This window comes from Eleutherodactylus coqui, chromosome 11 (assembly GCF_035609145.1).
Source record: "Eleutherodactylus coqui strain aEleCoq1 chromosome 11, aEleCoq1.hap1, whole genome shotgun sequence".
In the NCBI taxonomy this organism is placed as follows: Eukaryota; Metazoa; Chordata; class Amphibia; order Anura; family Eleutherodactylidae; genus Eleutherodactylus; species Eleutherodactylus coqui.
The window spans coordinates 38170010-38185226 of NC_089847.1; the positions used below are offsets into that span (position 1 = coordinate 38170010).

At 43.1% G+C, this 15217-nt stretch overlaps 1 protein-coding gene across 1 annotated transcript in view; it reads left to right on the forward strand.

Moving 5' to 3' along the window:
• The first annotated feature begins 3623 nt into the window (after nucleotides 1-3623).
• The window catches only part of MMP2 (matrix metallopeptidase 2), a 45524-nt gene continuing 33930 nt past the window's right edge, over nucleotides 3624-15217 (forward strand). Inside the window, exons 1-5 of the mRNA XM_066583882.1 lie at nucleotides 3624-3917; nucleotides 11044-11267; nucleotides 12835-12983; nucleotides 13064-13192; nucleotides 13523-13696. Of these exons, the coding sequence (XP_066439979.1) occupies nucleotides 3777-3917; nucleotides 11044-11267; nucleotides 12835-12983; nucleotides 13064-13192; nucleotides 13523-13696 (817 nt within the window). The 5' untranslated portion in view covers nucleotides 3624-3776. The remainder of the gene's footprint in view (nucleotides 3918-11043; nucleotides 11268-12834; nucleotides 12984-13063; nucleotides 13193-13522; nucleotides 13697-15217) is intronic.

The following is a 15217-nucleotide window of genomic DNA, read 5'->3' on the forward strand; positions in this document are numbered from 1 at the left end:
CCTCTGTTAGTTTATTCAACGTAAGTTTTAGCAGAACAGAAACGTCTGGGTCTACAGAAAAATGATAATGTTTGCAAAGTCCTTTCAATTTAATCCTCCACAGTCTCCAGGAGGAGCAATTAAGTCTACAGCTGCCAAACAGCAACAAGTCCGTTCACCTTCACAGACCTGTAGTAGTCCAGAAGCACAGCCCATCGCCATGCCGTAACGTCTCCAGACCTCAATCCTAGGGCCAGAGTTCCCCAAGTGTCCCGCCGTAACAACGCAGCTCTCCACCTAGTCACAGCATCTCTCTCTGCTTACAACAGGAGTCAGGTTAACCAGAAATCTGGTCACAACTAGAGATGAGCGAGCGTACTCGGAAAAGCACTACTCGCTCGAGTAATTTGCTTTATCCGAGTATCGCTGTGCTCGTCCCTGAAGATTCGGGTGCCGCTGCGGCTGACAGGTGAGTCGCAGCGGGGAGCAGGGGAGAGCGGGCGGGAGAGAGGGAGAGAAAGATCTCCCCTCCGTTCCTCCCCGCTTTCCCCTGCAGCTCCCCGCTCCGTGCCGGCACCCGAATCTTCAGGGACGAGCACAGCGATACTCGGATAAAGCAAATTACTCCAGCGAGTAGTGCTTTTCCAAGTACGCTCGCTCATCTCTAGTCACAACACAAGTCTGGTTCTCCCAGACCCACACACAACTCCTTCTCACTTCCACCTGACTCTTTACATAGCTTGCTGGTTCATGTGTAAGATCTGGCCTGGAGTAATATTGGACCGATCTATATCACAGAAGCTAACAACCTCTGTGACATATATCTTCCATACCATACCTGTGGGTTTTTTCTTTTTCTCCGGGACCAGAATGCCTGTCTGTTGCCCCCTACAGGCCATTCTCTATAGTGCACCTCTACAGCATGATTAAAAGGGTTTTTCAGTTGCAAACTATTGATGATCTATCCTTAGGATAAACCATCAACAGGTGGTGGTCTGCTGCGTAGGACGCCCACCAATAAGCTCTTCTCTGGGCTGGTATGCTTGTACACTGGGATGATTTCTACAGGAAGCAGACAGCTCCATTCTCACTGGAGTGGCCAGGCGTAGTATTGCAGGTCAAGTTCCTATTGAAATGAATGGGTGTAATACCAAGCCTGGCCACTGCAGAGAGAATGGAGCTTTCTGCTTCCTGCAGAAATCATCTTAGTGCATGAGTGAACTGGCCAAAGGAATAGCATATCGGCAGCGCTCCTGGGCAGCAGACTGCCACTGATCTACTATTCATGGTCTACCCTAAAGATAGGCCAATAATAATTTGCAACTGGACAACCCATTTAACTTATGCTGGAAGTGCGCATTAGATAATTGTCAAAAGATCCTATTGATGTCAAGAAAACCTGGCTACAATCTATTGTAATGTCTAGCCCTCTGACCCCTGGCATCTGCTGTTGATGAAGATGACGTCTTGTGTTTTAGAATTTGGAAATCGTGATTCTTTCTGCAGCAGGAGAAAAGCATTGCCACATTTATCTGGTTGCTGCTTATCCTCCCTATAGCAATAAACATGCATGCTTGGTAACTTGATTTAATTTAGTTAACAATGCGGGGAAATGGAGTTGTATTGTCCGCTCTTCTGCCACATAGCAAAACTTTTAGAATGCTGGCTGTCCTTTATACACTGAATTGCCCCTGTATTACAGCCCCCGACCCTTTCACAATTGGAGCTTCCCTCTATGGAAATGATTCCTGTGACCCCCGGAGTGCAGCATAAAATCACGTGATAAGTTTTCAGTGGATACGTTTCAGTGTGAATCCACATGAGAATGGTAAAATCCAGTAATCCGAGCAACTTCAAATGAGGTCTGGTCATCGTTGCTAGACTAGTCGGGGCCAGGATTTCATACACTGCCAACCTTGTGGGTTTTGTCATGTAACAGTGTGGAGATTATACCAAGAATGATGTGACCAAAGAAAACCATCCAGTGAAAGGGGATCCTGTAGATGTGAATAAAGCTCTGTTAATACTTCCGTCAGCTCGTTCCATCCAGGGGCTTTGTCAAAAATGCCATAAAATATAGTGCAGCATGCTGCACTATTTTTTCTAGCAAAATGATGGAAGTGGATGGCACTGATTACAGTTGACGGGTTCCGTGAGGCGTCGCTGAGATCTGTCATTTTTATAAATCTGGTGGCCATTTTATTATCATTTTTTTGTTCCATAACGGAACAGAATAACAGAAATATCAGCAGAGCCTAAGTTGAACACAAAAGGGGTCAGAGGAGGATGTCAAGAATCATTCTGATATACAGGAGGTGCACAGTCAAGCAAATTGCAGTCAAATACAACGCTGCTGCTCCAACTAATTTGTCGAAACACACAAAATCTTTGTTTCTTAGCACAGATAGGCTATAAGGGCAGATAAACAGTTCCAGCTCCATTGGAGAAAACCAAGGCTCCAATGGAAAAAAAGAGCAGAAAATTTGGATCACTGAGCAGTGGAAAAGCATCACCTGGTCAGATGAATCCAGATTTGTGCTGTTGTTGGGATGGTCAGAATTAGCACAAGCAGCATGAATCGATGAATCCTTTCTGTCAGTTGTTCAGAGCATGTTGGTACCTCCATCCAATTTGCTGTAACTGCAAGAAGCTTCCTATCCGCAGGGGGTCGATATTCCTGCAGAACGATCTAAGCACCTAGTGGAATCTACACCATGATGTATTGCCACGGTTCTAAAGGTCAAATGAGGCCAACACGCTACTAGATGGGGGTCTCTAATAAAGTGGTCATTCAGTGTATCTTAGAAAACTCCAGTGTTTTGCTTCTGGGAAGGTATGGAGGGAGCGAGGTGTTGGAGTCGTGTACATGGTGGTGCCCTCCTACAATCTAGCTCTGCTTGGAACTGTTATGGTTATGTTGTTGGTTGATCTACTATAGGGGGTTTGTGGCTGGCAATAAAGCACACCAAGCTTGTATTTTTTAATTAGGTTACTGTGGGCAGCATAGTTAGAAACAGGGCTGTGGGGTCGGATTTGTGGAGTCACAGTCTGAGTCCCATTTTGGTGAAGTCGGAGTTGGTATCAATGTACTGACTCCGACTCATAAAACATTATCTGTCTGTCCATCTACTTCTTTCTATCTATCTATCTATCTATCTATCTATCTATCTATCTATCTATCTATCTATCTATCTATCTATCTATCTATCTATCTATCTATCTATCTATCTATCTCTTTAGAAGGGCATTGTAGCTGGCACTCTTTGGTTGGTACTATTTGACTGTTACTGCTACTATCTCATTGTGGCTGAATTTTGGTCAAGTTATATATTAAAGTACAACTTGCATCAACAATTCCCTAATGTAAGAGTTTAGTGGCACTCCCAGATTAAGGACAACTAAAATTATTATATGCTGGCATTTTAGAAGATTCCGTAAAGTAATCCCTGATTTACATTTGTGCATTAGAAATATAACCCAACGCTGAAGTGCCAGGACTTGTCATATAGTTGCTGGTGGGATTTCAGAGTTCACCTACAAAGAGAAGTTTTCAGTCCAGCAGTAAACTGGTGCAGTGAGGGTTAACAAGGACATCCTACCCGCCACATCTGGCCTTCCCCCTCCTCTCCTGTTTCCTCTGCAGAATACACAGTACATCTGGATCCTTCACATACAAAGGAACTTAGCCCGACCATAAACCTCAGCAGCCACACACAGGGATTTGTTACCTCTCCAGTGCCCAGAGCTTCAGGTAGAAGCTCCTCAGATATCTACAGACGTGGCAGTGCCCAGAAAACATGAACACCCTCCGTATACTCCAGATCTGCGCCTTTTATTACCAGCTCTTTATTCAGTTTAATGAAAATGAAGCTGCACCTTCTCCCATCATAAAGTTTCCCGGAGACACCTCGCCCAAGACGGACAAAGAAATGGTCACTGTAAGTAGACTCATGCCAATGGCTTTTCCTTCTACTCTTCCAGTTTGTCCTGAACGTCTTAAAAATGAATTATTTCTAGGTGTTACGTTGGACATCCTACCTGAAGAAACTTCCTTCCTAGTAGGTCTAGCTACCATAGACATAGCGACATAGCTAAAAAACCCAATCACTAGTACCGATTGCACGAATGGTCAATGGTATACTGGGTTATACATAGAACTGAGAGTACTGGCACAGGAAAGGGTAAGATGAGGCTTTATCAAGGCAGTAATATTGTTCCATCATAACTAAATATTGGTAAATATATATGTTTTCAGAAAAATATATATATATTACTGACATCAACCAAGGGTGATCACCCCATATGTACACTTGAGGTAGTACAAAATGACAAAGCTCACTAACAATTTTAATACTGCTATACACCAACAGAGGGCACCACACATATATACCAGGAGAGGTATATTAACAACCTATATAAACCTGGAGGAGGGAGCTACCAAATTGTAAATCTCATGCACAATTGTAATACTGCAATAAACCAACAGTGGGCACCACACCTGTACACCCAAGATGTACTTGGCGTGGTGCCCAATAATTCAAAGCACACAGACATTGATAAGGCTGCTTCCACACCTAGGGTCAGTTTAGGGTTTGCGTCACTGCTCCGTTTTTAAAGGAGAGAAATTGAAATAAAACGGAAAAAGGTGAATCTCCTTTTTTCCTCATTGATTTCAATGGAGTTTCAAAAAAAAGGAAATACTTTTTACCAGTAGCACATAGGACTACTTAAAGTAGTCCTGGATATTCATGAGCTGCAGGCTAGTCTTCCTTGCTCATCCCACCTTCCAGCCATTGATTGACTGCTGCCTGCCCATTACTGTGCAGAGAGAAAGCTGCAAATCATTGGCTGGAGGGCAGGGTGGGCGTGGCTAGCTGCAGCTCATGAACATGCAGGACTAGTTCTGTGTCTGGCTGCTACTAATAAAATGCAAGTTTCTCCAAAACTACTGCACAGATCCACACATACAGACATATCAGTGCAACAGGCACTACCATTTGGCGCTCTCATTGAGGGGAGCAAAATAAGGTTTCATTTCCCTTTAACAATGGTAATAATGCAATGATCCAAGGGGGGACCACTTATATAAGCCAGAGCCAGTACCAAATTACAAAGCTCAGTAACAATTTTAATGCTACTATAAAATAACCGACAACAATGTCAATATAAGCAGATTAGGAAAATGGCAAATACATATTGTGCACCAGATTTTTATCGCATGTAATGCGCAGTGCTAAAAACCCATTGATTTCTGTTGGGCCATTCACACCTGTATGTCTTTTCACTAAAGGATTGTGTACTTAAAAAAAGTGCTGTATGTCCTATTTGGTGCGTATTACGCGTGTGATATGCACCAACATAAGCTATGGGGATTTAACATACGCAGCAAATATGCATGTAACATACGTATTTGCTGTGTACTGCTATAATGCGCATGAAAAATACACGGGCCACATACACCCATGAGAGTGAGAACTAACAATTGTCATATTGCTATTAACCAATAATGGGTATGGCATATGTATAACTTAGATGGTCCTTCAGCAGAAAGCTTCTCCGTTGCAGAATTTAATCTTTCAGTTTTGAAGTAAAGACGTGCAGAATTTGTTTGTGGTCTGCCCCCGCTTATTTCTCCATTGGTATCCAATAGTTATGACCTCTATGCTCCACTGTTAAGGACAGCATTGTGACAGAGCAATGTCCACACAGACTATTTATGTCCCATGTGAAAGGTCTCTTTAATGGTACCCAAATGCAAAGTGCATTAAAGGGGTTTTGTCATTTAAAAAAGCTTCTTACTTACTCTTCTTACTGCATCTTCTCCTCACTGAAGTCCTTCCAGTTCCCGGGTCACGTCAGCTCCAGCCAGCCGGATCCTCTTCTTCTTGTTATATTGCGTCCATTCTCTGCAGTTTTTTTCCGGCAGGTCATTGTAGGTTTCGTCACTAGTGCCGTAATGTTCGCTGCCTAGCAAGGAGTGCTGATCTATTCCAGAGACTGCACACAAGAGTTAATATACTATTGCAGAGAGACAGCATGCATGCGCAGTCTCGGCAATAGCTCGGGACTCCCTGCTAGGCTCTGAATGCTATGTCTCTAGTGGCATAGCGTAAATTGTCCTGCAGGAAGGAGACTGGCAAGAATGGATGCTTCGTCGCCGGAAGAAGAATCATCTGGCTTGCAGTGAGGTGACCCAGGGGGACTACAGGAGAAGATGCGGTAAGAAGACTGACGGGCAGCAATAGGTAAATATAGAATTTTAGGTTTCTAATGACCGAACCCTTTTAACAACAGTAATATTGCTAAGAACCAAGGCTGGGCGCCAGACAAATACAAACCTGAGAATGGTGCAATTGTCATGATTTAGTGGCAGTTCCTTGCGCAATTTGAAAGCCTATAACAACTCAGAGCTGGAAAAGGTTTTTGCTGCAATCTAGGATAGTTTTTGGGGTAGATTATAGTAAAGGTGATGGGTTGTGCACAGTTACGCCCTGTAAAGTTGGGCCCTATTCATTTTTTTTTTGTAAGTGGTTGAGATGTAGCATAAAAGCCCTAAAAGTTGCAATTTTGAAGTGTGCGCTAAAACTGCAACTTTTTGATGTCAGAATTCTGATTTCCAGCGCTTCATAAATGTGGCATTATATGGTCTTAATTCAGATGAATGGAAGACCATGTAACACAATGGGGTGGAGAGTCTACCTGAGTTGGAAGCACTCTTAAAAGTGGCTCTTTATTCTGACTTCTTTTCTTCAGTAATGTTGTTTATTCGTTCAGACGCTTCCGACTCTTTGGGACCTCGTGGACCAGCTCACGCCAGAGCTTTTTATCGGCTGTCACCACTCCCAACTCCACCAAGGTACAGGCCGTCACCTGAAGGATATCATCCGCCCATCTTGCCCTTGGTCGGCCCCTCTTCTTTTTGCCTTCCACTTTCCCCAACATCAGCATCTTCTCCAAGGTATCCTGTCTTCTCATTATGTGGCCAAAGTACTTCAGTTTTGCCTTCAATATCCTTCCCTCCAGTGAGCAGTCTAGCTTTATTTCCTGCAGTATGGACTGGTTTGATCTTCTTGCGGTCCAAGGCACTCTCAGCATTTTCCTCCAACACCACAGTTCAAAAGTGTCTATTTTCCTTCCCTCAGCCTCCCTTATGGTCCAGCTCTCACATCCATAGGTTACTATGGGGAATACCATTGCTTGAACTATGCGGGCATTCGTTATCAGTGTGATGTCTCTGCTCTTAACTATTTTATTAACATTGGTCATTGCTGTCCTCCCAAGAAATAAACGTCTTCTAATTTCCTGGCTGCAGCCCACGTCTGCAGTAATCTTTGCGCCCAGATATATAAAGTCTGTCACTGCCTCCATGTTTTCTCCCTCTACTTGCCAGTTGTGAATTAATCTGGTTGCCATAATCTTGTTTTTTTATGTTTAACTGCAACCCAGCTTCTGCACTTTCTTCTTTCACCTTGGTAATAAGGTTCCTCAGCTCCTCCTAGCTTTCAGGCATCAAAATTGTATCATCTGCATATCTAAGATTGTTAATGATTCTTCCAGCGATTTTAACTCCAGCCTTGGATTCATCCATCCCCACTTGTCACATGATGTGTTCTGCATACAAGTTTAATAGGTAGGGTGAGAGTATACACCCCTGCCGTACTCCTTTCCCAATCTTAAACTCATCTGTTGTTCCATGGTCTGTTCTTACCTTTGCTACTTGGTCGTTATACAGATTCCACAGGAGGCATACAAGGTGACTTGGTATCCTCATACCACCAAGAACTTGCCACAATTTATTATGATCCACACAGTCAAAGGCTTTAGAATAATTAATAAAACAGAAATAGATGATTTTCTGAAATTCCCTGCCTCCATTATCCAGCGGATATTGTCAATTTGGTCTCTAGTTCCTCTGCCTTTTTCTGAACCTAGCTTGTACATCTGCCAACTCTCGCTCCATGAATTGCTGGAGTCTACCTTGCAGGTTCTTGAGCGTTACTTTACTGGCATGTGACATAAGGGCCACTGTATGATTGTTAGAGCATTCTTTAGTGTTCCCCTTTTTTGGTATGGGGATATAAATTGATTTTTTCCAATCTGATGGACATTCTTGTGTTTTCCATATTTGCTGGCATATGGCATGTATTACCTTGACAGCATCATCTTTCAAGATTTTAAACAGTTCAGCTGGGATACCATCGTCTCCTGCTGCCTTGTTATTAGCAATGCTTCTTAAGGCTCATTCAACCTCACTCCTCAGGATGTCTGGTTCTAATTCACTCACCACACCGTCAAAGCTATCCTTGATATTATTATCCTTCCTATACAGATCTTCCGTATATTCTCGCCACCTTCTCTTGATCTCTTCTGCTTCTGTTAGATCCTTGCTATGTTTGTTTTTGATCATGCCCATTTTTTCCTGAAATTTACCTCCTATGTTTCTAATTTTCTGGAAGAGGTATTTTGTCCTTCTTATTCTATTGTCTTCTTCCACTTCCATGCATTGCTTGTTTAGAAATAGTTCCTTATCCCTTCTGGCTAACCTCTGGAATTGTGCATTTAATTTAGCATATCTCCGCCTATCACGGTTTCCTTTTGCTTTCCTTCTTTCTTGGGCTACTTCCAGTGTCTCAGCAGACAACCATCTTGCCTTCTTGGTTTTCTTTGGGACGTTCTTTGTTGCCGCCTCCTGAACAATGTTGCGACCTTTTGTCTAAAGTTCTTCTGGGACACTATCTGTTAAATCTAGTCCCCTAAATCTATTCCTCACCTCCACTGCATATTCATTAGGAATATTAGTGAGATCATATCTAACTGATCTGTGTGTCTTCCTTATTCTCTTTTGTCTGATTCTAAACTGTGCCACAAGAAGTTCCTGATCTGAACTGCAGTCAGCTCTAGGTCTTGTTTTCACCGACTGAATGGATGTCCGCCACCTTTGGCTGCAAAGGATGTAGTCAATCTGATCACAATGTTGACCATCTGGTGAATTCCATGTATATAGCCGTCTTTTAGGTTGTTGAAAGAGAGTGTTTATTATACACAGTGAGTTGTCCTGGCAAAATTCTATCAGCCTATGTCCCTCTTCATTTTGTTGTCCCAGACCATGCTTGCCTGTGATCCCAGGTGTCATGTGATTACCACCTTAGCACTCCTTTAATGAAAATAATGTCTCTTTTTGGTGTATTATCCAGTAGGTGCTGCAGATCCTCATAGAACTGATCTACTTCTGCTTCTTCGGCAGCTGTGGTCAGGGCGTATATTTGGATCACTGTGATGTTAAATGGTTTACTCTGAACTCGAATTGAGATCATTCTATCATTTTTTGGATTGTGTCAAAGCACTGCTTTAGCCACTTTATTATAAATTATGAAGGCTACTCCATTTCTTCTGTGGTCCTCTTGTCCACAGTAGTATATCTGGTGGTCATCTGTTGTGAAGTTGCCCATTCCAGTCCACTTCAGTTCACCGACACCCAGAATGTCTATATTTAATCTTGACATCTCACCACGTCCATTTGCCCCGATTCATTGATCTTACATTCCAGGTTCCTATAGTGTGTTGATCTTTAGAACATCAGATTTGTCGTTCACCACCAGCACCATCGGCCGTTAACCATCCTTTTTGGCTTTGAGCTAGCTGTGTCATCACAACTAGGGCTAGTTGAGCTTATCTTCTGTTCCTCCCCAGTAGCATTTTGACCATTTTCTGATCTGGGAGTCCCATCTTCCGATGGTATACTGACATATCTCTGGTTGCACTGATCCATTTAGTTTTCATGGCAAGAATACTGGGGTAGGTTGCCATTACCTTCCCCAGAGATTGTATTTAGTCTGACCTCTCCATTATGACCTTCTCCTCTTGGGTGTCCCTTCACGGTTTCGCTCATGGCGTCATTGAGGTGCTGAAGCTCCAGCACCACAACAAGGTAACGATCCTTTGCAAGAGTCTTCAGTAATATATACTAAAATATTCTGTCATTTGTTCAGATTAGCCTTCCAACCCTCTGACCCTGTAGAAACAAAGATGGCCGCACCGCTTCTCTGACTACCTGATACATGCTGTGTATTAGTATACATTGGTAGTCTAAGACACTACATGCTGTTCTGACTGGCCAGTGCTGATCACATGAGCAGCACTGGCCAATTAAAGCAGCATCTAGTATCTTAGACTACCAATACATACTAATACACTGTGTGCATCAGGTAGGTAAAGAAGCTGTGCGGCCATCTTTTTTTCTCCAGGCTCGGAGGGTCGCTTTAATAGTGGAAATGTTTATAAGTCTAGCTAGTTTTTGTTTTTTTTTCTGCTAGGTCTAGCGTTACACTGGCAACATGTATTCAATAATGTTGAAACAACATTGTCACATGATATGTAGCCCGCAGACATTTGCCGTGTTAGCCTTTTATCCTGGTTACACAACTTATCCAAAAAATACCAAAGCAATGACAGAATTCCCATCACTGCAAAAACATCACGAATCAGAGATGTTCCCAGAATAAAACATGGCACTACCTTTTAAGAAGCTGTAAAAAAATGTAAAATGATATACTATATATTGGGACATACAGAATAGTACTGGTAACCAGATCAGCATCACACAAACTAAGATACAGTAGTCTATAGAAATGGAAATAACTGGATCTCTGCGGTACGGACAATGCCTGATAGTATGTCTGTGCACAAGCCCCATCCTCTGGAGTCTGTCCATAGGTCCACATTCTTTTGCTAATATACTAATCATGTGTCTGGAAGGGTATCGTTTCTCCTTAAGGAGAGGACCTAGAAGATGTGAAGAGACTTATAAGGCCATCCCTGCTCCTCTGGGTAATATGCAAATAAGGAAGATGGAACAATACCTCTGCAGTGCCACCTATTGGAAGGCTAGCATTTCTGCAAGTCAGTGTTAGACTCTTTATACAAGCCTTTTAACAATGACTGGGAATTGAACACCAAGTCAGAATCCATACACAGACAGCTGTTTCATTTTCTTTTTATACTAATCATAAAATGATATTACATCGTATTTCTAATTATAATATTATCCTTATATTTACCTAACAGCAATACCTACTGAAATATTATGGCTGCCCTAAAGACACGTGTCTGATGGTGTTAAAAGATACGCTGAAGAAAATGCAGAAGTTCTTCCGTATTGCAGAGACAGGAGAGATGGATCAAACCACAATTGAAACGATGAAAAAGCCTAGATGTGGTAACCCTGATGTGTCCAACTATCAGTTCTTCCCTAGGAAACCCAAATGGGAGAAAACTGATATAACATACAGGTGAATTCATGACCTGCTCACTAGGATCGCACTATGTATGGTCACACTTATAGGGGTATTCCGGTGATTCATAGTAAAAGTTATATGCTTCATAAGGCGCTGACATGTAACTTTGCAATGTAGTGTTATAGCTTGTTTTACAAAGCTGCAGAGATATTGCTTTCATTGAGGAATTCTATCTCATGTATGTTAGAAATGCGCAACAACAATTCTGTAAGACGTTCTTAATTCCGCAGCAGAAAACGTTTCCTCTGCAAAGATGCGCAGCACCCAGGGATCTCAGGGATTGCGCAGAATTTGTTTGCCATCTACCCCCGCTTAGTTCTCCATTGGTATGCAATGGTTATGACCTGTATGCTCCACTGTTTTACTGGTCGAGCATTGCTCAGTGCCTTCAAATTCTGTACTGAGAACACAGTTTGCACAGTCGTGAGTGCACACTTATCAGTAACTGGCAATGGTGCATTGTGGGAGATGTAGCTTTTGCCCTCCCTGGCGGCTATTTTAAATAACAATGTGGAAATCTGAAGCTGGCTAGAGAGCAGTGGAGATGCAGGTCGGCAAAAAAAGGTAATCGGGTTCAGTTTTATGATTTAGATGGACTTTTAGTTTAATGGCAATAAGTGGAAATGTTAGGGAAATTTTTAACATTTTGCTCAATCTTCAGAATATCCCTTTAAAGGGCTTGTCCATCTCTTAACTATTGATGGCCTATCCTCAGGATAGATCATCAGTAGTTGAACAGTGGGGGTGCGCTGCTTGGGACCCTGCCATTCAGCTTTTCACTGGGCTGCTGACAGAGAGTAGGAAGCAGATAGCTTCATACACACTACAGCGGTTGGGATAGTATTGCATGGAATTCAATGGGAACAGTGCCCGCATTAGCCACCAGAGCTATTGCAATGTGTAAGGAACTATCTGCTTTCTGAAAAAAAAAAAATATGTCCACCCAGTTCAGCCTATCGCCTTCCAATGTTGATCCAGAGGAAGGCAAAAAAAACAAGCAATATGGTAGTAGCCAATTGACTTTAATCTGGCAATTGGAATAATCCCTAGATCACAGAGCCTTGAACCCCTGAGGATAGTTCATCATTAGTTAAAGGGTAACTGCACTTTTTAAAAACCTTTGTTATGTCAGAGTTACATGACAAACGTTTTGACCATTGGGAGTCTGGGTGCTGAGATCCCACTGATCACTGAAATGAAGGGGCTGCAGTGCTCACTTGGCGCTGTGCCGCTTTGGCTGCCTTCTTTTACGGCTGTCTTCTTTCAACAGCTCAAGACAGATGCATAGATTTTTATAGACATCTACTCGTCCATCTTCAGCTGCCGAGAGGAGCCGACAAGCAATGAAGATAACCGAAGCAGCACAGTGCTCAAGTGAGCGCTGCAGCCCTTTCATTTCAGCGATTAGTGGGGTCTCAGCACTTGAACCGCCGCTGATCTAATGTTTTAACATATTGCTCTGATATGTCAAAAGTTTTTAAAAAGTGCGGTAACACTTTAGGAGTTGGACAGCCCCTTTAAGAAATCTTCTTTTCACTAAACATTTAATAGTTTTCTCTAGGATCTTGGGATACACTATAGATCTGGATTCTGAAACTGTGGATGATGCTTTTGCTCGGGCGTTTCAAGTCTGGAGTAATGTCACTCCTTTAAAGTTCACTCGACTCATGGATGGAGAAGCAGACATCATGATCAATTTTGGTCGCTGGGGTAATTCACTGTTTGTTTCTTGCTCTATGTCTACGCTGTGTTGTAGACTTCTTCATCTATATCATTTATCTGCTTCTCAGAACATGGCGATGGCTATCCATTTGACGGTAAAGATGGACTATTGGCACATGCTTTTGCACCGGGAACAGGAATTGGTGGCGATTCTCATTTTGATGATGATGAACTTTGGACTTTAGGAGAAGGACAAGGTAACGTGAATTTGTTTGCAAATATAATTTAAGTAACAATGGTTTTATGGGTTAACTTTTCCTAGTATAATAGTTGGTAGAACTCAAAGTCAGCAGCTCAGCACCTAATCGCTGCAGCCAGTCACTGGCCACAGCAAGGATGTTAGTGAGGTTGATGTGTCATTACTGCGGCGGCGGATTTGGAAGCCAAGCATGATTCATTTTGTTATTTGATACCATAGTCAGCAGTTAATACAAATGTTATGGGGCTGGAAATCCCCTTTAACTAAATCACTTGTCTGCTGTGATGTTATCTTTGCCCTGTTAAACAGCAGTTATTCTTCACCACAGTCGTGAAAGTGAAATATGGAAATGCGGATGGCGAGTTCTGTAAATTTCCTTTCCTCTTCAATGACAAGGAATACAACAGCTGCACGGATTCTGGACGAACTGATGGATTTCTCTGGTGTTCAACCACCTACAACTTTGATAAAGATGGGAAATATGGCTTTTGTCCTCATGAATGTAAGTATTCTTTATTAAATACTGGGCATATGCTAAACTGCTGTTCCATTTAAACTTTCTACTGTGGGGAAAGGAAGGCCAGAGTCCCCCGTTCTGTAGATTGGTGAGGATCTCAGTGGTTGGACCCCTAACAATCTAGCATTTATCCTCTATTCAGTGGATAGTAGATAGTTAACGTTAGAGAAGAGAGAGGATTCAAAATTCTCTAGACAAGCTTGAACAGTGGTCGGCGACTAACAGAATGGTATTTAATAGGGAGAAATGCAAAGTCCTACATCTAGGCAAGGAAAATGACAAAAACACATACAGAATCGGAGGAATTGGGCCAAGCAGCAGCACATGGGAAAAAGACTTGGGTATACTAATAGATCACAAACTAAACATTATTCAACAGTGTGAAGCAGTTGTAAAAAGGCAAACACAATTCTGGGATGTATTAAGAGAAGCATAGAGTCTAGATCACATGAGGTCATTATCCCCCTCTACTATTCCTTAGTCAGACCTCATCTGGGATACAGTGTCCAGTTCTAGGCACCCCAATTAAAAAAAAGACAGACAAACTGGGGCAAGTTCAGAGAAGAGTTACCAAGATGGTGAGCGGTCTGCAAATCATGTCCTATGAGGAACGGTTAAAGGATTTGGGAATGTTTAGCTTGTAAAAAAGAAGGCTGAGAGGAGACTTAATAGCTGTCTACAAATATCTGAAGGGCTGTCACAATGCAGAGGGATCAGCCCTATTCTCCTCTGTACAAGGAAAAACTAGAAGCAATGGGATGAAACTGAAAGGGAGGAGACACAGATTAGATGTTAGTAAAAACTTTCTGACAGTGAGAGTGATCAATGAGTGGAACAGGTTACCACGGGAGGTGGTGAGTTCTCCTTCAATGGAAGTGTTCAAACAAAGGCTGGGCAAATATCTGTCTGGGATAATTTAATCGTCCTGCACTGAGCAGGGGGCTGGATCAGATGACCCTGGAGGTCCCTTCCAACACTACCAGCCTATAATTGTAATATAAGTTAAAGGTTACCTCCAATATTGTAGCGATTCCTATCTACAACCATAAATTTAATCTGACAGCGGCTGACACAGCTGTCAATACTGTTGTCAAAGCAACCCCCTTGAAGCCTGGTCCTATACAGAAGGAGCTTTAGGCCGCCTGCAGACGAGCGGAAATCCCGCCGCGGGATTTCCCGCGGGATTTCCGCCGCTGAAAGTTTGCATAGGAGTGCATTAAAATACGCACTCCTATGCAGACGGCCGCGGTTTGGCCGCGCGAAATCTCGCGCGGCAAACAAACCGCGGCATGCTCTAATTTTCTGCGGGGCACGCACTCACCCGGCCGCCGGCTCCGGTCTGCGCATGCGCCGGCTGCGCGGCAGCCGGCACATGAAAGAGCCGGGGCCGCCAGGCGCGGGTGAGTACGCGCTCGTCCCTGCAGGCGCTCGGGTCGGATCGCGCGGCGAGAATTCTCGCTGCCGGATCCGACCCGCTCGTCTGCAGGTGGCCTTAGTGTTTTACAG